The sequence below is a fragment of the Haliotis rubra genome, unplaced genomic scaffold (assembly GCF_003918875.1).
Source record: "Haliotis rubra isolate DU_JTF1 unplaced genomic scaffold, ASM391887v1 Scf324, whole genome shotgun sequence".
In the NCBI taxonomy this organism is placed as follows: domain Eukaryota; kingdom Metazoa; phylum Mollusca; class Gastropoda; order Lepetellida; family Haliotidae; genus Haliotis; species Haliotis rubra.
Window position 1 is genome coordinate 1,123,802 of NW_025766996.1, and position 25,491 is coordinate 1,149,292.

At 40.9% G+C, this 25,491-nt stretch overlaps 1 protein-coding gene across 1 annotated transcript; it reads left to right on the top strand.

Moving 5' to 3' along the window:
* Positions 1–4,164: 4,164 nt before the first annotated feature.
* LOC124283913 lies at positions 4,165–25,465 on the top strand. Its single transcript, XM_046719947.1, has 4 exons — positions 4,165–4,224; positions 6,907–7,068; positions 8,900–9,113; positions 24,905–25,465. The coding sequence occupies exons 1-4, from the start codon at positions 4,176–4,178 to the stop codon at positions 25,320–25,322; spliced, it is 843 nt and encodes a 280-aa protein (XP_046575903.1). The 5' UTR covers positions 4,165–4,175; the 3' UTR covers positions 25,323–25,465.
* Positions 25,466–25,491: the final 26 nt, after the last annotated feature.

Sequence of the window (25,491 nt, forward strand, 5' to 3'; positions counted from 1 at the left end):
GATGGCCCTATCCGATATATAAGTTAGTTCTTAGATTCCCATATCCTCCTGTTTGTGTAGATGTATTTTGACTAATTTTACATCGTTATTACCAGAATACTAGCCATATCTTCAAATGTAATGAAATTGCTGAAAATAATACAACATTTTAGTTGACGTCATTGCTTGTTTTATGCATTTTGCGACGTCGGAAAAAGACGACATTGGTATGCTGATTAGTATATATCTCACCTAATTTCCATTAATTGTATAAAAGGTCTCGGCTTCTATGTCAGAATTAACACTCTTTAGACAAAACATAAAATGACTGTTTTTTCCATTTAAATAGTGTCCTGAATATATCAACAATTAGACAGTTTGACTGTGTATCTTATCATGAGCAACACCGCACCTGTTTGGCATCAATTTAACGTAAATGAAAAATAACATTTCACAACACCCGAATATTTTGTTGAGGATAGGAATTTTCTTTAGTTATGATTATGTAGCTATTTCTCTTCAAAAGGATGCAATGGAAGATGCAAAAAAGATATCTTTTTATATATGGAACTAGTACGTACTATATATTAGAATATGGATGTAAGATTTGTCCAAATTAAGACATGACATGGATTATATATTTTTAAACAATTTTCGTATAAATATAGTTAGAGTTTGATATCCTGTCATCACAATATTTTTAAATCGAGTATGAATTGATTATATTATCGAAAACAATGAAAGTGAATCATAAAACGTTTCCGACAAACGCGCACCTGGCCAATCAATATACATCATTGTTTTCTCTATAAAACGACACAAAAATGTGCAATGAACGAGACAATTCCTTTAAATGTGTGTGCATATACATTTCATAACATACATAAATCATTTTCATTAAATATTATCAGTTTTACTTAAAAGGTTTAATCAAATCGCCGTTCATTAATTTGTTCATGTGAAACTGCAATATTAGTTCAAATGCATTGAATATTGTACATCATAGGAACTAAAGTAATTGCAGTTATGGCTACGTTTGATCTTCTAACACTTGTGTAAAGGTTTAGAATATGGTGTACTGCACTAGAGTGTCAATTTCTTATGTAAATATTATTCAAACAATTAAAAACTTTCAAAGAATAAAACACCGTAAACCCTATATGCACGTATGATATGATATTGAACAAGGCTAAATGTAGATACTGAGGTCAGTTTCATGAAAAAGTATCTGAACTATCCGCAAAATATACATCATAATACTGACAGTGTAATCGGAAGGATATGGCGATTGTGTTTACTCTTGTTCAACCGACCTTTACCTCAAAGACATTGCCTAATATGTACAACAATGTTGACGTATGACATCACTACCGATGACCTATTTCTTACAAAATGGCGGCTTTGCTGACAGGGATACACAGGACTTTGCGAGGACCCTTCCATTGATTCAGGGATCGTGTGTACATAAATATGACATGTAAGTAATCAGAATGATTCTGACTATCTGTGTATTGTTATATGTTTTTTATCGTTTTCACTGTAAGTAAGAGAAGAAGCCAGAAATGCTGATAATTACAGTTGTCGTTCTGCGTGATTTTGCGTCAGTCATGGCGTCACGCTGCACGGAAACTTTGACAATTTCTTATGAATTATAAAATCATTACATTGTATCTATTTATAATTTCCTATTTCTAACTACGATAATCTTTCCATGCATATTCCAAAGGTATTGAGCAATTGCAAGCAATGAATAGACGGATGAATGTTGGAAAATATCAGAAAATGCTACGCAGTGTAAAATCGGAATTTGCCTTTGTTTACATTTCGAACCAGCGCAGTCTTTCGAGCACAGCGTTCGTTTTCACACCCAATATGTTTCGTCTCATTTTATCTGGACAGTTGGTATTGGTGACTAAAAACCAGTTGCAATTTGATTCTAAAATGTATGGGGAATTCAGTGATGCATTTTTCGAAGCTGAATATGAAATATACGTGATGTAATAGGCGTCTCAATACCGGCCTTCGCGAAACGTGATTTTGTAAACACTATCCAATATGGCGGAAAGCGCTCTACGGCGTTCGTGTAAGTGTATTTTCGAAAACATCCCAACCGATTCTAGATTCATCGGCAACGTTTCAGAATTATCATTAGCGATTTCATGTAAAAGTGATATCAGTGTTCATTAATATGTTATTTTTTTAAATTCAGTACTCCCAGTAATTATCCGATTTTCACATTTCAAAACATACAGCAAATAACGCTGTGAATCGCGATTTCGTACTGTGTCAAAAATGGCGACATTTTCGATGAAGCCTTTTTTGAAAGGTAATTTTCAGCACTTGAGCTTCGTCTAAAATACTAGTGGATGGTATCAAGAAACAAGAGATTTCCCGCAGAATTCGAAACTGTGAAGTGTATTTGTGTGCGTGGAATATTTAGATTTTTATTGGACTAGAAATTGAGGGTTGAAGGGGAAGGACATATATGTCCCTGTGGCAAAATAGTTGACAACGTATTATTATTCCGTGACAATTTTTAATACAAGCAAACCTAAGTCCTGATTTATTTACATTATCGAAACCATAAGTGGAGATAAGGCCGGAGCGTCACGTCCACTTGTCGTCACAGGAACACCTGTTTTGGCCAGTGCTGGGTCGAAGTATGTTTGGAATGGAATGTCAGTTTATTGTAAAATCGACAATGGAGTGCCAAGCTGACTGAATGAGTGAGTGAGTGAGTTGAGTGAGCGAGTCTTGGTTATGACTACAGAACGTCAACGAATCCATGACGTCATTGGACATTTCAGAACGTCGACTGCAAACCGCAATGCGTCATTGGAGACTAGCAGAGTGTTCATGGACAATGGTATTCCATCATTTGACAATAGCAGAGAACTGGACAAAAACATGACGTCTTTGGACAGTAGCAGAACGTCGTCGGCAAACCGCAATACGTCATTGGAAACTAGCAGAGCGTACATGGACAATGGTATTCCATCATTTGACAATAGCAGAGCATTGTTGCTCAATAGAATTCCGTCAATGGACAGTAACAGAGCATTGTTGCTCAATAGCATTTCGTCAGTGGACAACAGCACAGCGTTGTTGGACAACAGCATTCCGTCATTGTACAGTGGCAGAGCATTGTTGGGTTTCACACATTGTGCCCACGTGGGGAATCAAACCCGCGCCTCCGGTGTGACGAGCGAACACTTTATCTACTAGGCTACCCCATTACAGCCAAGACACCCCCACAGCTGGTTTCACATGAGTTTTCTGTAAACCTACACAAAGGTAATATACATTTTGCTGTCTTTACCACATCCAGAGACAGTAACCCGAGTCGGCTTTCCTTCTGGCAGTGTGGCGCGCCAATTCTCCACACAAACAGACAACACTACAAGCACACCCACGCTCGACCGAGCGCGCCCCGCCAGCTCGCTCGCTCGCTCCCACCCACTCACTCACTCACTCACTCACTCACTCACTCACTCACTCACTCAGTGGGGCTACTAATGAGTGAGTGACGTTAGTTTTACGCTAGCATTATTCCAGCTGTATGGCGGCGGTCTGTAAATAATCGAGTCTGCACATGACAATCCAGTGAACAGCATGAGGATCTGCCCAATTGGGAACCGATGACATGTGTCAACCAAGCCAGCTAACCGGACCACCCGATCCCGTTAGTCGCCTCTTACAACAAGCATGGGTTACTGAAGATCAATTCTAACCTGGTCCTTCACGGGTCAGTGGGGCTACTAGACTTCTGAGACATTTTGTATTTCTTTGTACGCTTGGGCCATATTGTTAATATCTCCACAAAACCTCACAACATCAAAGAGGTCAATAGAGAAAATATTCCTTCCATATGACATTTCTCTATTTCGTGAGGAAAAAACGCCCTTTCTTGGAATCACTGAAAGAAATCATGTTTTTCCAAATGTCCGTTCATTCCCTTTCGACCGCCAAGAGTTGAAAAAAGATATTGAGGTTAAACATATGTTTGACCTATACCGATTATTCTGTGACCATGGAGCGGTTAAAGTGGGTCTCCAAGCCAAGGGTGATATCCAAGTAATTCTTATGTGTTAACACTTGTCTATCACAAGTGAAGACTGACATTGTCCTAGATAACGGGGGTATATATAAAGCCCAGATGTTAAAGTGAAGTAACACTAGGCCTCACATCGCTTAAGATGTACGCTGTTTGGGTATTGCTAGCGTGTGTTCATATTTCAAGAGCAGGTAGGTCGTCAGAATTTACACATTAAACTTTACCGTGGTACAGTATTGCCAAACTACTGAAATGGTTTGATATATCATTTATATGTATGTTGATGATGAAATAAAATTGCCATTGCTACCAACTGATAAAGATTATTTGCAAAAGAAACCAAATTGTTAATTGTGGTCAAGTGAAATTAATATTTTGTCAAGTGGATTTTGAAAGTTTACAGGACCTGTGTCCAGTGGAGTTTTGAAATAAACTTCAATCCCTGGATGGCCATTACAGCAGTTTAACAACAGAATAGTAAACTGAAAAATAATCATAAATTATTTTAACTTTATTCAATTTTAAGAGGAATCAAAATTTCTTTCAAAGCTTGGTCAATGCAGGTAGCAAAAGTACTGTAAGTCTCCATGGTCCCTTGAATGGTTCCTACCTTCAGTTGTTGGCGATCTATAGCCTGTTTATATTGTCTTAATAGTATAAAATGTTTTAGATTTACGCATGAGCTTTACATTTAAATATGTGATATTCTAGTTGTTTTACTGTCTTTAGTTGAATTTTTTTATACTTGAACTTTACGTATTATGAATCCATAACTTGTTTTAGTCACGATATGCCTGAAATACTTCCATTTCTTCATCTTAACTCACTTAAGATGAAGACGAAATTAGATGTTTAATTTAAGTTGAATTAGATGCATTAATTACAAATGCATAGGTCCTAACCATCTTGGGGTAGCGTAATGGTTAAAGGTCACATGCAACGTAAAACACAACTTTGCAGATTCTGATACCTTTCGGTATGGACTTACAGTAACAAATTATCAAAAATGCAAATTCAACTTATAAAGTTGAAAAATAACGCGATGAAAAAAACCCCGCGAAATCGGAGTTCAAACGATTCACTAAATTCACCCCAGCTGGGGTGAAAAGTGGTTTCAACAGCTGTGCTGCGCTGCACTTCCGCTCATGGCGCAGTGAATAGGTTCGCGCAGCTTGGAAGCAACATTTCAAGACGGAAAACCTTCGCTGGCGGTAAATACTCGGAGTAGGCTTTGATGTGAGCTATTTTTCTAATGTTTTGTTGATATTTGACAGGCGCGAGCTTTTTGTATGTTATGGCAGTAGATTACCGATTTAACTGTTTATATAATTTCATTTGTCTATTGCACCACACGTTCTTCTTACCGAGTCACTTTTCAGTTCGATACTTAAAAGCAACGTCATTATTTAGCATTGTCAGAATGTCTAACTGTGACATAGATGTGCCTCTGTCACAGACATAACTCAATGTCTGTTTTATTGACACCTATGTATCTGCCTGCCTGTCTGCTAATGACGATATGCAATACACAACTTCGATCACTGACCACATGCAATTTGAACTTACACCTATCAGGCTATACACCATATAGAACAAAACGCATTGATTTATGGCTTGTGCACCCGAGTTCGGTCTCTGTCACATTATGTAATTACACAGACAGGCAGGTGTGATTCTTGTACACATGACATGTTATAATGTCTGTTGATTGCAAAATGTTATACACAAAAATGAGCATGTATTTACAAAACCCAACATATACACACACAAAGAGCCCTGAGTGTATCGGGAAAAGAAACCAGCCAATGGAACACTTCGTGCACGCCCACAAGCTCTGACTGGGTTCGGTATCCCGGGTGCTTCGTTTTGAGAGCAGTAAACCCAAGTACAAAATATTGCACTTTTGATTTGCGATTGTACGCTTATAACTTTGTTTATTTGATTTTTCATAATCAGCAATGTATATTATATGTCATGAATAAGTGATAATTGTGTTTTAATTATGTTTGTAGTTTTGGTTGCATGTGACCGCTCGTCCCGCCGCATACAATTCCCCACATGGGTACAATGTGTGAAACCCGTTTCTGGTGTCCCCCGCCACGATATAGCTGGAATATTGCTAAAAGCTGGGCGTATATGTAAAATCACTCAGCTAACCATCCACAGATATGAATTTCAGACCCCTTCCCTCTAAAACTACGCCAAGTTCTGTTGGTTTGGTTTGAAACGTTCTTGTGACGGACTGACTAAAATTGGTTTTACGCCGCTTTTAACAAAATTCTAGCAACATCACGGCGGGGGACACCAGAAATGGGCTTCACAAACTGTACCCATGTGGGGATTCGAATCCGGGTCTTCGGCGTGACGAGCCAACGCTTTTAACCACTAGGCTACCCCACCGCCCGAAACGTTCATGTGACGGAACGTCATATAACATAATGATTTGATTTGTTTATTGTTTAACGCCGCAATCAGCAATATTTCAGCTATATGGCGGCGATCTGTAAATAATCCAGTCTGGACCAGTCAATCCAGTGATCAACAGCATGAGAATCGATCTACGCAATTGGGATACGATGACATGTGTCAACCAATCAGCAAGCCTGACCACTCGATCCCGTTAGTCGCCTCTTATGATAAGTATGGGTTACTGAAGATCAATTCTAACTTGGATCTTAACGGGTGGGGTCAGGACAGACAACCCAGTGATTGATATAATGAGCATTGCACGACGGAAATAATCAAATCGAGCCTGGCCACCCGATTCATTAAAACACCTCTCGTACGCGCGGTATTGTTTGATGGAGACAAATGTATTAAATCTGAAAGGAAGTAAAATTAAGATATACGACTTTCAATCTTCCCTTTTCTAGCTGCTCCCCAGTTCAGTTCTGCTCAAAAGGTGGGAACAGTTGGTGCCCATGACGTTGACGAGGCGTCCGGACTCGCCGCCAGCAGGCAACACGCTGGTGTTCTGTATACCCAGAACGACAAGGGAGACAGCAGCAGGATATTCGCTATAGCAGCTGCCTCAGGTATGTGGTCGTTACCGTTTCTGTGCTATATATCAAGTGTTTCACTTGTTCATCTAAACTATGATTATTGTTAGTTTTGTGTAACATTCATGATGATGATGTTGATTACTTGGAGATTTAACGTGCGCCTTCCGACATAATGCCTATTTCGCACACGGGCGTATCAGGCCATTTAGTGTTTGATCGAAAGAGTGGTGATTTGACCGAAACACATGGCAACCTGGACAGGGCGTTAGTGGTGCGTAATTAAATTTGTATGGAATTATACTTTGGAAATTTGTCAGTTGTAGGGGGTGAACATTCATGTTTATTTTGTTCAAGCAGTATGTGAATGAACCAATCAGATCACAATAAGATATCCTTGGTGTTAACGTACTACATCAGTTGATTCACCTTTGTCTTAAAGCGCGGAAGCGCCAGGCAATAATGATTAGGATGGCTGACGTTGTCCTCTCACATCTATCCTCTCTGTCCAGGCAAGCTTCTGGCAACAATTAAAATCTCTGACGCTGTCCCCTCACACCTGTCCTCTCTGTCCAGGCAAGCTTCTGGCCACATTTAAAATCTCTGACGCTGTCCCCTCACACCTGTCCTCTGTCCAGGCAAGCTTCTGGCCACATTTAAAATCTCTGACGCTGTCCCCTCACACCTGTCCTCTCTGTCCAGGCAAGCTTCTGGCCACATTTAAAATCTCTGACGCTGTCCCCTCACACCTGTCCTCTGTCCAGGCAAGCTTCTGGCCACATTTAAAATCTCTGACGCTGTCCCCTCACCTGTCCTCTCTGTCCAGGCAAGCTTCTGGCCACATTTAAAATCTCTGACGCTGTCCCCTCACACCTGTCCTCTCTGTCCAGGCAAGCTTCTGGCCACATTTAAAATCTCTGACGCTGTCCCCTCACACCTGTCCTCTCTGTCCAGGCAAGCTTCTGGCCACATTTAAAATCTCTGACGCTGTCCCAAGCTCACACCTGTCCTCTGTCCCTCTCTGCAAGCTTCTGGCCACATTTAAAATCTCTGACGCTGTCCCCTCACACCTGTCCTCTCTGTCCAGGCAAGCTTCTGGCCACATTTAAAATCTCTGACGCTGTCCCCTCACACCTGTCCTCTCTGTCCAGGCAAGCTTCTGGCCACAATTAAAATCTCTGACGTTGTCCTCTCACACCTGTCCTTTCTGTCCATGCAAACTTCTGGCCACAATTAAAATCTCTGACGCTGTCCTCTCACACCTGTCCTCTCTGTCCAGGCAAGCTTCTGGCCACAATTAAAATCTCTGACGTTGTCCTCTCACACCTGTCCTCTCTGTCCATGCAAGCTTCTGGCCACAATTAAAATCTCTGTCGTTGTCCTCCCACACCTGTCCTTTCTTTCCATGCAAACTTCTGGCCACAATTAAAATCTCTGACGCTGTCCTTCCACACCTGTCCCCTGTCCAGGCAAGCTCCTGGCCACAATTAAAATCTCTGACGCTGTCCCCTCACACCTGTCCTCTCTGTCCATTCAAGCTTCTGGCCACAATTAAAATCTCTGACGTTGTCCTCGCACCACGCCTGTCCTTTCTGTCCATGCAAGTTTCTGGCCACAATCAATTAAAATCTCTGACGTTGCCCTTTCACACATCTCCCCTGTCCAGGCAAGCTTCCGGCCACAATTAAGATCGCTTAAATTGTCCTCTCACCACACTTGTCCTCTCTGTCCAAGCAAGCTTCTGACCACAATGAAGATAGCTCACATTGTCCTCTCACCTCACCTGTCCTCACTATCCAGGCAAGCTTCTGGTCACAGTTAAGACAGCTCACATTGTCCTCTCATCTCACCTGTCTTCTCTATCCAGGCAAGCTTCTGGCCACAATGAAGATCGCTCACATTGCCAACTACGACTGGGAGGACCTGGCAGTAGGTCCGTGTCCCGGGTCGGGGTCGTGCATCTACATCGCCGAGACGGGAGACCACGCCGGCGACGGCGCTAAGAACATCATCTACAGGGTGAAAGAGCCGGCCGTGATCAAGGACCAGACGTTGGACGTTCTAGACCAGTTGCACTTCAGGTGATTAGTACATCCTGACTTACGAGTGAGTGAGTGAGTGTGCTTTTACGCCTCAATAAGCAATATTCCAGCAATATCACGGCGCGAGGACTACAGAAATGGGCTTCACATATTGCACCCGGTGTCTACGCTTTAACCCCACAACCCCGCCATTACAAAACGCTTTTGTATTGTTATTTGCTTTACGAAGCCGTCTGAAATAGTCCGGCTTTATCAGCGTTCAAATAATTGACATCATTGAGTGAAACCTTTTTAATCTGATGTTACACAAACATTTTCATTTTTTTGTTGCATAGCAGCCCAGGCGTATTGTTTTCAAAATATTGTATTGTGACACCTGAAGTGAGTGAGTTTAGTTTTACGCCGCACTCAGCAATATTCCAGCTATATATGGCGGCGGTCTGTAAATAATCGAATCTGGACTAAGACAATCCAGTGATCAACAGCATAAGCATCGATCAAAAGCAATTGGGATACAATGACATGTGTCAACTAAGTCAGCGAGCCTGACCACCCGATCCGTTAGTCGCCTCTTACGACAAGCATGGGTTACTAATCAATATTCTACCCCCACGATCTTCACGGGTCGACACCTGAAGGATGTCCGACAAAATTCCCTAAGTTAACTTGTACTGCCATTTTTCTTGTGTCCTTGTGCAGTTAGAACATTTGATTTTTCCAATGTATGTGTTTGTTTTTGTGACAGGTGCCACTGATACGCTCACCTATTTGCGAACCCATTATGATCGCTTTTAATAATGATTCATGAGTGAGTGAGTGAGTTTAGTTTTACTCTGCTTTTAGCAATATTCCAGCAACATCACGGCGGGACACCAGAAATGGGCTTCACACATTGTACTCATGTGGGGAATCGAACACGGGTCTCTTGAACCTGCATGTGATACACAAGATTTTAACCTCGTAATTGTGTGTAGGTAACCATCATCAACCAGTTGCTGAAGAACATGTAAGCCCAAAGTCCACAAAAACTGGTGTTGTAAAGTGTAAGTTCTGTGGGAAAGTCACAACAACATTCCATTGGTATCTGTGAGCATGTTAAAGAACATGCTGGTGAGAACACAAGTGCCATGACTGTGACAAGTAATGCTTTCTCAACGAAAACAAAATTGAAGCGTGGGCTGGGACTTTTGAATGCAATGTTTGTGGGAAGTGGTTTCCTTCAAAGGACAGCTAAAGAATCCACAGCCTGTTGATGAACATGCAAGAAATCTGGTATTCTACCTGGTATAATGATATATTTGGAAGAGAGCATCAATCGGCATGTCAAGGGCGAAACATACTGATACCACGGCTAGCATTATGTGACAAATGTGAAGTGGATTTAAGAAAAGAAATTACTCTGACAAGGCACATCTTGGCCGGAACAGTTGTGATAGGCCTGGCGAGTAGCATGTGGGAGGAATTAATGATTGTATTATTGCATTTGTGATGGTGGTAGAGTTTTGATGCCAGTGATACAAGATATTATTGTCATTGCCTGGAAATAACTCGTAGAAGGATCTAGTACTTGCCTCATGTGTAGTCTTTCATCACCGAGGTCACCAAGGTATCAGTATGTTATGTTTAGAATTATCTGGTGACCGAGAATATTTTCATTGCGCTTAAAAACCATCAATTATTTCTAGATATTTACAATGTTGAAATGGCATTGGTGTAATCTAATATATTTCATACATACCTTTGAGAATACGTATAATTCATATCTACTGGCCATTGAATTTAACATATGCGGATTTTTAAAAGTTAAAATGGCATTCAATCCAGAATCTTTAGCGGCGGAAAATTGTCACATCGGTGGCAAACACTTGTTGTTTTATGAATTTGAACTAGTGAACACTTTTGTTTCTGTTAACATGTAGTATTCTGCATAAAAATATGCTGCCAGCATACAGGTTATGAGCAAGCTTTTAAAAATATGTCATGAGCATTTTTCCGTTTGCTTAATGAATAAACATTGTCGGTTGTCAGCTAAGATTTGACTTTACATGTATGTTTTTGTCATTATTAAATGCACACCCTTTCTTTTGGTTCTTTTGTTTTACGTTTAAGTTTTTTAGTAATAGAATTTCCTCAATGTTGTTTTCTAGTGTTAGAGATTGTAGAAAAATTCTTGTTCAATGAAAATACCTGTGCATGCTTGTAATGTTTGTTCATGTGATGATCTTGTTTTGGCCAAGAGGAAGGATGCTTGGCCAACCAGGTTAGCTATAGTTTGTATAACAATGCCATGTGGGCCCAGATTTTTTTTTGCATCTCTTCATCAATGGCTAATCGATCTCAAACTGTTCAAGTGGATGGGTCATAAAGGTCAGCATTCGTCAATGTAGGTCATCTGAATAAGCTTTCATGATGGCAATGAAATGATCAATGATCCAAGCAGGTCTATCACTGTACAGTGCACAGTTAACTATCATGAACTGCATTTTCTTTATGACCCAACACTGCTGCTGTTACGGTCATTGAAACCCTCCTCTTGCAAGCAGTCTCACGGTCTGCTGTTTATTTTATGACAGTTACATAGGCAGATTCTTTAATACAAATGCATAAAATCGGTGATTTACAATGTGGTGGGTTGTCTGACAAAACATCCACTTGCACAGTTTGAGATCAGTTAGGGTCCATTGGATGAAGAAGATATTTAAAAACCGAGGTCCACATGCATTTCATGCCAAACTATATGTGATAATGGCAAAGAGAACTAACAAATACTTGCAATGATTGTATTTGTTGTTTTAATTTTGTTTCTATTACCCATGATAACCTGTAATATAAAGATATATTTACATATATATATGAAATTCAATGTTTACATTCATGAACAAATGATAAGCTGTAGATAAAATGTGGTCGGTTTACATTTGACACAATAATATCAAAAGCATGGTGAAATTAACACATTCAGCACTGGGACATATGTTTCATCTGGCGGGGCAACAGAAAGTCCAGCTCTTATTAGTGGATTCATTTTGTTTTCATTGACTTTTGTGGTAGCTCCTGACGCCAGCAGCACCTCGACCAGGTTCATGGAGACTCGATATACCCTGCATTGGTTTCCCTGCGACAAGCGGGCACAGAATCAATCAGGCCAGGTCCTATGAAATAAAGTGAAGAACTCAATGGCAAATTATATGTACTACTTTTAGGTATTGCATGAACTTAAAATTATGACAATGCATTTTTTTCTAGTGCTTTAATTTAATAGTGACATTCATTCTCACAATATTTAATTATATGGCAAGGACATCAAGGCTTAACAGTAAGCAATGCCTATGCACTGTTAAATATTGCTACCACCTTTATTGGAATGCAATGAATATATGTAGGAGGTTCAACAAGCAAGGAGAGGATGATGTAAATGCTCCAACAGTACTTGTGGGTAAACGGGGCATTTGATAACCCACGCCAGAAGCCTGCAAGATGGCAATCAGTTGAAAGTTCAGGTGATGAAATAGTTAAACCTATTGGAGATCACATTATAAACCACTGTACACTGACAGGTATGTCATCGCCAACGTAAAGTTACCACACTGCCAGACATACGTTTAGGGTTTTGCTGCGAAGCATTTGAGCTTTGGGTGAAGTACTGGAAAGAATAACTGAACTTGTATTGCATTCACTGAAACACTTATTCCGCTTCCATGAGTATATTTGATAACAGTTAAAAAATAAGGTACACAACCTTTCACCCTGTTAGAAATATACCCATTGGTTAAAATATACAACTTTTAATGCCAGGGAAAACAATCCTTCCTAGTGCTGGACACCTGTTTGGATCTTCACCTTACCAATGCTTTCCCCCACAAATTTTGGCCATGTTACCTCAAGCTCCCACACAGCTGGGAGACTCCATTTCTAGCACCTGGCATAAGTTGCAAGGCAGGAAAACAGGTTTTCGCATGGCCCCGACTGCTCAGAGCCCTGTTGTTGTAGGTCCGACGCTTTTGCAAATAGCACATACATAAATATGTCAGCATCGACTACATTCACGTGGACGCCTCCCAGAGGGTGCTGGGTACCTCTCACATGTGTGAACCCACTGGAGGGAAGGTTGACAAGTCAGTCGGGGACAAAGGAATTTCTTGTACCTGTAGAAATGAGAATTGGCGAACTCATGAAGTTAGAGAGTGGGGATTACATGAGCTGTAGCTTTTGTTGTAGTTTTGGTCATATCACATTGATCTACAAACCACGGGGGCAAATTCTAAATTATCTCACCATGTTTCATCCTACACCTGTCATTGCTGATATCCCTGGGTCATCACATGCCTGGAACCGCTCACGAACCTGAAATGGGTTTAATATTTGTATACCTACAGTCCAAAAGCATGATTAGTGTGTACCTGAATTCAACAAATTAACATGTTCATCAACTGTGAGATAACAAATTTATCATCATCATTTATTCCTATACAGCTTTCTTTAAACCATTAATAAAGCTTTTATCATACAGTCCACTAACTATGAATAACTACATATATCTGCACAAATCTGCTGACGAGAATTGTCCCTTGGTCTCGGCTGGTATACACTAGAGCTGAAAAGTTATCCTTGCATAATCTGTTGACTGCATGTTAAGCTTCTTTCTCCATCATCCTGCCTTCAGTGGTGTTGTGTTTTCTCTGCTCACCTCCACACAAATGTTCTCTCTTTGCAAATCCCAAGTCACCCTTACAGATGGCGTGACCGATGTCTGGTCAACCGGTGATGATGGCTTTTCGATCCTTTTGACTTCTATATATGACCTCTGGCGCTGGTCATTTTCTGGAATGTAAACCATTCCATTCGCTGCTAGGCTCAATCTCTGGAACCAACATTTTCCAAACTCGACTCTTGCATTTTGCTTCACTCTTGCAATGCCTGCGGAAATCTCCAGTTGGCATATGACATTCAGAGTGAGTCGTGGGTACTTATTGCTCTGAATACAAATTTGGCAGTGAGTTCTCTCCAAAGAGGACACTTTTTCTTTTCCTATTCACATTCTTCACAGTTTCTAGACCTCTATTTTCAGAATTATGTTTCAGTCTTTCAGAAAAGTGAACGTTGTGCGAAAATTGCGCTCGCGTGGTCACCGGATCTACGTACTTTATAAAATGTAGAATATTAAAATGCTTAGTATATATAAAATGTCCTATCCGTTATGTTATAAATATAAGTGCAACCTTACTCAGCGGTTTGAGAAAAAAGACCTTGCTAAATGTGGTCCAAATTTTTGTTATGCCTTAAAAAACCAAGCCGAGAATTTCCTCAAAAGCACTTTATCGCGCACCGATAAAACTTCTGTGCTACGAATCTTTTGTTTTGGCATCTTTTACGGAAAGTGTGAGCGAAGAAAATACACCCTGATATCAGAACGGCATAAGTGTACAGTGCCATAAAATGGGTTTTGTGTGCTTGTGCATAATAACGTTGCTACCGCTTTCCAACATTAAAATAACAATAATGTCAAATGGATTTTTCTATTCCATGACGTCAAACGACGACAGAGAGGTCATACACGTATAATGATAAGGGGCATAACTCCGTTATGCGTAACACGAGATCGGATATCCTCAGATCACATGGAAATTATTTGTTGTGGATACGGACGATATATTTTCGTTATTTTTTTGTTCACAGTGGAACCAAACTATTCCAATTCAAAGTTCCCCCAATGTGAGCGGATGCAACTTTGGTAGTTTCACAATTTATGAGAAAAGATGACAACGTACTACATGTGAAAGCACGTAATAGCGATTTGATGTGGCCCTATCCGATATATGGAGTTAGTTCTTAGATTCCCATAATATCCTCCTGTTTGTGTAGATGTATTTTGACTAATTTTACATCGTTATTACCAGAATACTAGCTTCATTATCTTCAAATGTAATAAAGAATTGCTGAAAATAATAATAACATTTTAGTTGGACGTCATTGCTTGTTTTATGCATTTTTAGGCGATCGGAAAAAGACTTGACATTGGTATGCTGATTTCAGTATATATACTCACCTAATTTCCATTAATTGTGTATAAAAGGTCTCGGCTTCTATGTCAGAATTAACACTCTTTAGACAAAGTTCGATAAAATGACTGTTTTTCCATTTATAAATATAGTGTCCTGAATATATCAACAATTAGACAGTTTGACTGTGTATCTTATCATGGAGCAACACCGCACCTGTTTGGCATCAATTTAACGTAAATGAAAATAACATTTCACAACACCCGGAAGAATATTTTGTTTGAGGATAGGAATTTTCTTTAGTTATGATTAATAGCTATTTCTCTCTTCAAAAAGGATGCAATGGAAGATGCAAAAAAGATATCTTTTTATATAGCGGACTGAAGTACGTACTATATATTGGGAATATGGATGTAAGATTTGTCCAAAATTAAATTTACATGACATTTTGGATTATATATTTTTAAAACAATTTTCGTATAAATATGGTTAGAGTTTGATATCCTGTCATCACAATATTTTTAAATCCTCATATGAATTCGATTATATTATCGAAAACAATGAAAGTGAATCCATAAAACGTTTCCGACAAACGCGCAATCTGGCCAATCAATATACATCATTGTTTTCTCTTATAAAACGGCTTACAAAAAATGTGCAATGAACAGGACAATTCCTTTAAGTATTATTGTGCATACATACAATTTCTATAACATACATAAATCATTCTCATTAAATATTATCAGTTTTACTTAAAAGGTTCAAAATCAAATCGCCGTTCAGCGAATTTGTTTCATGTGAAACTGCAATATTAGTTCAAATGCATTGAATATTGTGCATCACTTAGGAACTAAAAGTAATTGCAGTTATGGCTACGTTTGATCTTCTAACACTTGTGTAAGGTTGTAGAATATGCGTGTACTGCACTAGAGTGTCAATTCTCTTATGTAAAATATTATTCAAAGTCAATTTAAACTTTCAAAGAATAAAACACCGTAAAACCCTGTATGCACGTATGATATGATATTGAACAAGGCTAGAAATGTAGATGCACAGAGGTCCAGTTTCCATGAAAAGTATCTGAAACTATCCGCAAAAATATGCATCGCCAATACTGGACAGTGTAATCGGAAGGATATGGCGATTGTGTTTACTCTTGTTCAACCGACCTTGCTAATTCTCAAAGACATTGCCTAATATGTACAACAATGTTGACGTATGACATCACTACCGATGACCTATTTCTTACAAAAGATGGCGGCTTTGCTGACAGGGATACTGGAGACTTTGCGAGGACCCTTCCATTGATTCAGGGATCGTGTATACAAACATGACATGTAAGTAATCAGAATGATCTCTAACGAGCTATCTGTGTTATTTTATGTTTTTATCGTTTTTCACTGTAAGTAAGAGAAAGAAGCCAGAAATGCTGATAATTACAGTTGTCGTTCTGCGTGATTTTGCGTCGATCGTGGCGTCACGCTGCACGGAAACTTCTGACAATTTCTTATGAATTATAAATCATTACAGCTAGTATCTATTTATAATTTCCCTATTTCTAACTACGATAATCTTCCATGCATATTCCAAAGGTATTGAGCAATTCGCAAGCAATGAATAGACGGATGAATGTTGGAAAATATCAGAAAATGCTACGCAGTCGTCAGAATTTCTGCCTTTGTTTGCATTTCGAGACCAGCGCAGTCTTTCGAGCACAGCGTTCGTTTTCACACCCAATATAGTTTCGTCTCAGCCTTTTATCTGGACAGTTTAATTTGGTGACTAAAAACCAGTTGCAAATTTGATTCTAAATGTGTGGGGAATTCCAGTGATGCATTTTTTCGAAGCTGAATATAGAAATATACGTGATGTAATAGGCGTCTCAATACCGGCCTTCAAGCGAAACGTGATTTTGTAAAGCACTATCAATATGGCGAAGCGCTCTACGGCGTTCGTGTAAGTGTATTTTCGAAAACATCCCAGCCGATTCTCAGATTCATCGGCAAATCGTTTCTGAATTATCATTAGCGATTCTCGTAATGTAAAGCGGATATCAGTGTTCATTAATATGTTATTTTTTAAAATTCAGTACTCCCAGTAATTATCCGATTTTTCACATTTCAAAACATGCAGCAAATAACGCTGTGAATCGCGATTTCGTGCTGTGTCAAAAAATGGCGACATTTTTCGATGAGTGCTTTTGAAAGGTAGTACTCAGCACTTGCTTCAGTCTAAAAATACTAGTGGATGGTAATCAAGAAACAAAGAGATTTCCCGCAGAATTCAGAAACTGTGAAGTGTATTTGTGTGCGTGGATATATAGATTTTATTGGACTAGAAATTGAGGGGTTGAAGGGGAAGGTTATATATGTCCTGTGGCAAAATAGTTGACAACGTATCATTATTCCGTGACAATTTTATTAAATGAAACCTAAGTCCTGATTTATTTACATTATCGAAAACCATAGAAATTGGAGATAAGGCCGAACGTCACGTCCACTCTGTCGTCACAGGAACACCTGTTTTGGCCAGTGCTGGGTCGAAGTATGTTTGGAATGGAATGTCAGTTTATTGTAAAATCGACAATGGAGTGCCAAGCTGACTGAATGAGTGAGTATGAGTGAGTTGGAGTGAGCGAGCTCTTGGTTATGACTACAGAACCGCTCAACGAATCCATGACGTCATTGGACATTTCAGAACGTCGACTGCAAACCGCAAATGCGTCGTTGGAGACTAACCAGAGTGTTCATGGACAATGGTATTCCATCATTTGGATAAATAAGGCAGAGAACTGGACAAAAACATGACGTCTTTGGACAGTAGCAGAACGATCGTCGGCAAACCACCAATACGTCATTGGAAACTAGCAGAGCGTACATGGACAATGGTATTCACATCATTTGACAATAGCAGAGCATTGTTACTCACGAATTCGATCAATGGACAGTAACAAAGCGTTGTTGCTCAATATAGCATTTCGTCAGTGGACAACAGCACAGCGTTGTTGGACAACAACATTCCGTCATTGGGGTACGGTGGCAGGCATTGTTGGGTTTCACATTTATTGCGCCCACGTGGGGAATCAAACCCGCGCCTCCGGTGTGACGAGCGAACACTTTATCTACTTTTAGGCTGCCCGGCTTGCAGCCAAGACACCCCTACAGCTGGTTTCACATGAGTTTTTCCTGTAAACCTGGGCGAGTAAAGGTGGCGATATTTTATGTCTTTACTTACATCCAGAGACAGTAACCAGAGTCGGCTTTCCTTCTGGCGGTGTGGCGCGCCAATTCTCCACACAAACAGACAACGCTACAAAGCACACCCACGCTCTTACCTGAGCGGCGCCCGCCAACTCGCTCGCTCGCTCTTCACCCACTCACCGCACTCACTCACTCACTCCACTTTCATCTTACCTCACTCACTCAGTGGGGCTACTATTGAGTGAGGTGACGTTAGTTTGACGCTTCAACATTATTCCAGCTGTATGAAGCGGCGGTCTGTAAATAATCGAGGCGAGTGCCATGACAATCCAGTGAACTGGCATGAGGATCCGCCCAGTGGGAACCGATGACGTATTGTCCAACCAGTTTGCCAACTGGGACCACCCGATCCCCGTTAGTCGCCTCTTGCAACAAGCTATGGGTTGCCAGAAGATCAATTCTGACACAAGATTAAACTAAGATTCAGTGGGGCTACTTCAGACTCTCTTGAGACATTTTGTATTTCTTTTGTACGCTTGGGCCATATTGTTAATATCTCCACGAAAACCTCCACATACATCAAAAGAGGTCATTATTAGAGAAAAATATTCACTTCCATACTGCAACATTTCTCTATTTCGCATGAAGCACGCATACCTCTTTGGAATCACTGGAAAGAAATCATGGTTTTCCAAATATGTAGTTTCATTCCCTTTCGACAATAACCAAAGAGTTGAAAAAGATATTGAGGTTAAACAGGCGTTTGAACGACCTATACCTACTATTCTGTGACCATGGGTGGTTAAAAAGTGGGTCTCAAGCCCAGAAATTTGATATCCAAGTAATTCTTATGTGTTAACACTTGTCTATCTGAAGTGAAGACTGACATGTCCTCGATAACGGGGTATATATAAAGCCCAGATGTTAAAGTGAAGTAACACTCAGGCCTCACATCAGTCATGATACGCTGTTTGGTATTAACTAGCGTGTGTTCATATTTCAAGAGCAGGTAGGTCGTCAGAATTTCTTACATTAGCTTTACCGTGGTACAGTATTGCCGCAAAACTAAGAAATGGTTTGATATATATCATTTATATGTATGGTTGATGATGAAATAAAAATTGCCATTGCTACCAACTGATAAAAGATTATTTGCAAAAGAAACCAAATTGTTAATGTACGGTCAAAGTGAAATTAATATTTTGTCAAGTGATTTTGAAAGTTTACAGGACCTGTGTCCAGTGGAGTTTTGAAATAAACTTCAATCCCTGGATAGCCATTACAGCAGTTTAACAACAGAATAGTAAACTGAAAAATAATCATAAATTATTTTAACTTTATTCAATTTTAAGAGGAATCAAAATTTCTTTCAAAGCTTGGTCAATGCAGGTAGCAAAAGTACTGTAAGTCTCCATGGTCCCTTGAATGGTTCCTACCTTCAGTTGTTGGCGATCTATAGCCTGTTTATATTGTCTTTAATAAGTATAAAATGTTTTAGATTTACGCATTGGAAGGCTTTACATTTAAATATGTGATATTCTAGTTGTTTTACTGTCTTTGCTTTGGTTGAATTTTTATGCTTGAACTTTACGTATTATGAATCCATAACTTGTTTTAGTCACGATATGCCTGAAATACTTACCATTTCTTCATCTTAACTCACTTAAGATGAAGACAGAAGTTAGATGTTTAATTTAAGTTGAAGATTAGATGCATTTAATTACAAAATGCATGGGTCCTAAACATCTTAGGGGTAGCGTAATGGTTAAAGGTCACATGCAACGTAAACACAACTTTGCAGATTCTAATACCTTTCGGTATGGACTTACAGTAACAAATTATCAAAAATGCAAATTCAACTTATAAAGTTGAAAAAATAACGCGATGAAAAAACCCGCGAAATCGGAGTTCAAACGATTCACTAAATTCACCCCAGCTGGGGTGAAAAGTGGTTTCAACAGCTGTGCTGCAGCTGCACTTCCGCTCATGGCGCAGTGAATAGGTTCGCGCGGCTTGGAAGCTTAACATTTCAAGACGGAAAACCTTCGCTGGCGGTGAAATACTCGGAGTAGGCTTTGATGTGAGCTATTTTTCTAATGTTTTGTTGATATTTGACAGGCGCGAGCTTTTGTATGTTATGGCAGTAGATTACCGATTTTAACTGTTTATATAATTTCACTTGTCTATTGCACCACACGTTCTTCTTACCGAGTCACTTTTCAGTTCGATACTTAAAAGCAACGTCATTATTTAGCATTGTCAGAATGTCTAACTGTGACATAGATGTGCCTCTGTCACAGACATAACTCAATGTCTGTTTTATTGACACCTATGTATCTGCCTGCCTGTCTGCTAATGACGATATGCAATACACAACTTCGATCACTGACCACATGCAATTTGAACTTACACCTATCAGGCTATACACCATAGAACAAAACGCATTGATTTGGCTTGTGCAATTCGAGTTCGGTCCCTGTCACATTATGTAATTACACAGACAGGCAGGTGTGATTCTTGTACACATGACATGTTATAATGTCTGTTGATTGCAAAATGTTATACACAAAAATGAGCATGTATTTACAAAACCCAACATATACACACACAAAGAGCCCTGAGTGTATCGGGAAAAGAACCAGCCAATGGAACACTTCGTGCACGCCCACAAGCTCTGACTGGGTTCGGTATCCGGGTGCTTCGTTTGAGAGCAGTAAACCCCAAGTACAAAATATTGCACTTTTGATTTGCGATTGTACGCTTATAACTTTGTTTATTTGATTTTTCATAATCAGCAATGTATATTATATGTCATGAATAAGTGATAATTGTGTTTTAATTATGTTTAGTAGTTTTGGTTGCATGTGACCGTTCGTCCACGCCGCATACAATTCCCCACATGGGTACAATGTGTGAAACCCGTTTCTGGTGTCCCCGCCACGATATAGCTGGAATAATTGCTAAAAGCTGGGCGTATATGTAAAATCACTCAGCTAACCATCCACAGATATGAATTTTCAGACCCCTTCCCTCTAAAACTACGCCAAGTTCTGTTGGTTTGGTTTGAAACGTTCTTGTGACGGACTGACTAAAATTGGTTTTACGCCGCTTTAACAAAATTTCTAGCAACATCACGGCGGGGACACCAGAAATGGGCTACACAACTGTACCAGCGTGGATTCGAATCCGGGTCTTCGGCGTGACATGCAGCCAACGCTTTAACCACTAGGCTACCCACCGCCCAGAAACGTTCATGTGACGGAACGTCATATAACATAATGATTTGATTTGTTTGATTTGTTTAACGCCGCAATCAACAATATTTCAGCTATATGGCGGCGATCTGTAAATAATCCAGTCTGGACCAGTCAATCCAGTGATCAACAGCATGAGAATCGATCTACGCAATTGGGATTAGATGACATGTGTCAACCAAATCAACAAGAAGCCTGACCACTCGATCCCGTTAGTCGCCTCTTATGATAAGTATGGGGGTTACTGAAGATCAATTCTAACTTGGATCTTAACGGGTGGGGTCAGGACAGACAACCCAGTGATTGATATAATGAGCATTGCACGGTTTGAAATAATCAAATCGAGCCTGGCCACCCGATTCATTAAAACACCTCTCGTACGCGCGGTATTGTTTGATGGAGACAAATGTATTAAATCTGAAAGAGTAGGAAATTAAGATATACGACTTTCAATCTTCCCTTTTCTAGCTGCTCCCCAGTTCAGTTCTGCTCAAAGGTGGGAACAGTTAGTTGCCCATGACGTTGACGAGGCGTCGGACTCGCCGCCAGCAGGCAAACACGCTGGTGTTCTGTATACCCAAGAACGACAAGGGAGAACAGCAACAGGATATTCGCTATAGCAGCTGCCTCGGGTATGTGGTCGTTACCGTTTCTGTGCTATATATCATAGTGCTTCAGCTTGTTCATCTAAACTATGATTATTGTTAGTTTTGTGTAACATTCATGATGATGATGTTGGATTACTTGGAAAATTTAACGCACCTTCCGACATAATGCGTATTTCGCACACGGGCGTATCAGGCCATTTAGTGTTTGATCGAAAGAGTGGTGATTTGACCGAAACACATGGCAACCTGGACAGGGCGTTAGTGGTGCGTAATTAAATTTGTATGGAATTATACTTTGGAAATTTGTCCAGTTGTAGGGGGTGAACATTCATGTTTATTTTGTTCAAGCAGTATGTGAATGGTGATCAGATCACAATAAGATATCCTTGGTGTTAACGTACTACATCAGTTGATTCACCTTTGTCTTAAAGCGCGGAAGCGCCAGGCAATAATGATTAGGATGGCTGACGTTGTCCTCTCACATCTATCCTCTCTGTCCAGGCAAGCTTCTGGCAACAATTAAAATCTCTGACGCTGTCCCTCACACCTGTCCCTTCTGTCCAGGCAAGCTTCTGGCCACAATTAAAACCTCTGACGGTGTCCTCTCACACCTGTCCTCTGTCCAGGCAAGCTTCTGGCCACATTTAAAATCTCTGACGCTGTCCCCTCACACCTGTCCTCTCTGTCCAGGCAAGCTTCTGGCCACATTTAAAATCTCTGACGCTGTCCCCTCACACCTGTCCTCTCTGTCCAGGCAAGCTTCTGGCCACATTTAAAATCTCTGACGCTGTCCCCTCACACCTGTCCTTTCTGTCCATGGCACAACTTCACCTGGTCACAATTAAAATCTCTGACGCTGTCCCTCACACCTGTCCTCTCTGTCCAGGCAAGCTTCTGGCCACAAAAATTCCTGACGCTGTCCCTCAATATCTGACGTTGTCCTCTCACACCTGTCCTTTCTGTCCATGCAAACTTCTGGTCACAATTAAAATCTCTGTCGTTGTCCTCCCACACCTGTCCTTTCTTTCCATGCAAACTTCTGGCCACAATTAAAATCTCTGACGCTGTCCTTCCACACCTGTCCCCTGTCCAGGCAAGCTCCTGGCCACAATTAAAATCTCTGACGCTGTCCCCTCACACCTGTCCTCTCTGTCCATTCAAGCTTCTGGCCACAATTAAAATCTCTGACGTTGTCCTCGCACCACACCTGTCCTTTCTGTCCATGCAAGCTTCTGGCCACAATCAATTAAAATCTCTGACGTTGCCCTTTCACACATCTCCCCTGTCCAGGCAAGCTTCCGGCCACAATTAAGATCGCTGACGTTGTCCTCTCTGTCCACAATTAAAATCTCTGACGCTGTCCTATCACACCTGTCCTCTCTGTCCAAGCAAGCTTCTGGCCACAATTAAGATCGCTTAAATTGTCCTCTCATCTCACCTGTCCTCACTATCCAGGCAAGCTTCTGGTCACAGTTAAGACAGCTCACATTGTCCTCTCATCTCACCTGTCTTCTCTATCCAGGCAAGCTTCTGGCCACAATGAAGATCGCTCACATTGCCAACTACGACTGGGAGGACCTGGCAGTAGGTCCGTGTCCCGGGTCGGGGTCGTGCATCTACATCGCCGAGACGGGAGACCACGCCGGCGACGGCGCTAAGAACATCATCTACAGGGTGAAAGAGCCGGCCGTGATCAAGGACCAGACGTTGGACGTTCTAGACCAGTTGCACTTCAGGTGATTAGTACATCTTGACTTACGAGTGAGTGAGGGAGTGTGCTTTTACGCCCCAATAAGCAATATTCCAGCAATATCACGGCGCGAGGACTACAGAAATGGGCTTCACATATTGCACCCGGTGTCTACGCTTTAACCCCGCAAAAAATTACAAAACACTTTTGTGTGTTATTCGCTTTTATGAAGCCGTCTGAAATAGTCCGGCTTTATCAGCGTTCAAATAATTGACATCATGGAGTGAAACCTTTTTAATCTGATGTTACACAAACGTTTTCATTTTTTGGGGGGTATAGCAACCGAGCGTATTGTTTTCAAAATATTGTATTGTGACACCTGAATTGAGTGAGTTTAGTTTTACGCCGCACTCAGCAAAGTTCCAGCTATATGGCGGCGGTCTGTAAATAATCGAATCTGGACTTGACAATCCTGTGATCAACAGTATAAGCATCGATCAAAAGCAATTGGGATACAATGACATGTGTCAACTAAGTCAGCGAGCCTGACCACCCGATCCCGTTAGTCGCCTCTTACGACAAGCATGGGTTACTAATCAATATTCTACCCCCGATCTTCACGGGTCGACACCTGAAGGATGTCCGACAAAATTCCCTAAGTTAACTTGTACCATTTTCTTGTGTCCTTGTGCAGTTGAACATTTGATTTTCCAATGTATGTGTTTGTGACGGGTGCCACTGATACGCTCACCTATTTGCGAACCCATTATGATCGCTTTTTAATAATGATTCATGAGTGAGTGAGTGAGTTTAGTTTTACTCTGCTTTTAGCAATATTCCAGCAACATCACGGCGGGGGACACCAGAAATGGGCTTCACACATTGTACCCATGTGGGGAATCGAACACGGGTCTTTGGCGTGACGAGTGAACACTTTAACCACTAGGCTACCCCACCGCCCCTATTCATTCATGAACACATGCTTTGGTAGAGTTTTCTTATTATTGTGTAAATGGTTTCTCTCGCTTTTATAATTGTATTTTTGAGGTTTGCGTTATATACTGGTTATTGTATTTCAGATGGGGTGAGCCAGACTGCGAGTGTGTGATGGTCGACCCGGCCGGAAATACATACGTGGTGTCCAAGGTTCATGGTGGGCGTGGCCTCATTGCCAAACTCCCATCCTACGGCTGGGGAGGCACCACCGTAGATGCAGGCCCATCACAGCGCGTCCCCATCACCTCCACCCATAACGACCCCAACGGCTGCGACATCTCCCCCGACGGCAAGGAGATGTTAATTAAGGCCCGGGATGCGGTGTACTATTGGGCAGTGCCTAACGGAGACTACGTGTCAGCAGTGAAGACGGCACCAGCAACATTGCCGTATCATCCTGAGCCACGAGGAGAGTCTGTTGCCTGGACTCCCAACGGAGACGGCTATTACACTCTATCTGAAGGGGATGACCAGCCACTTTACTTTTACAAGCGTCTGTAGATCAAATGATACCTGTGAACTATGAACACTATTGAAGTCCAGGGCCCTGTTCCAGAAAGCTATCGTAGCGCTACGACAGTCGTAAGTCTAAAGTATGGGAGTTACTGTCGTCTTAGGGTTACGATAGCTTTGAGGAACGAGTCCCAGGGATCCGTTTCGAAGCTCCCAG

Bases quoted from the DNA above. Each gene is read 5' to 3' on its own strand.
- LOC124283913 (XM_046719947.1), top strand. From the start codon at position 4,176: ATGTACGCTGTTTGGGTATTGCTAGCGTGTGTTCATATTTCAAGAGCA. The intron at 4,225-6,906 runs GTAGGTCGTCAG...TCCCTTTTCTAG, and splicing joins TGTTCATATTTCAAGAGCAG to CTGCTCCCCAGTTCAGTTCT. The intron at 7,069-8,899 runs GTATGTGGTCGT...TTCTCTATCCAG, and splicing joins CGCTATAGCAGCTGCCTCAG to GCAAGCTTCTGGCCACAATG.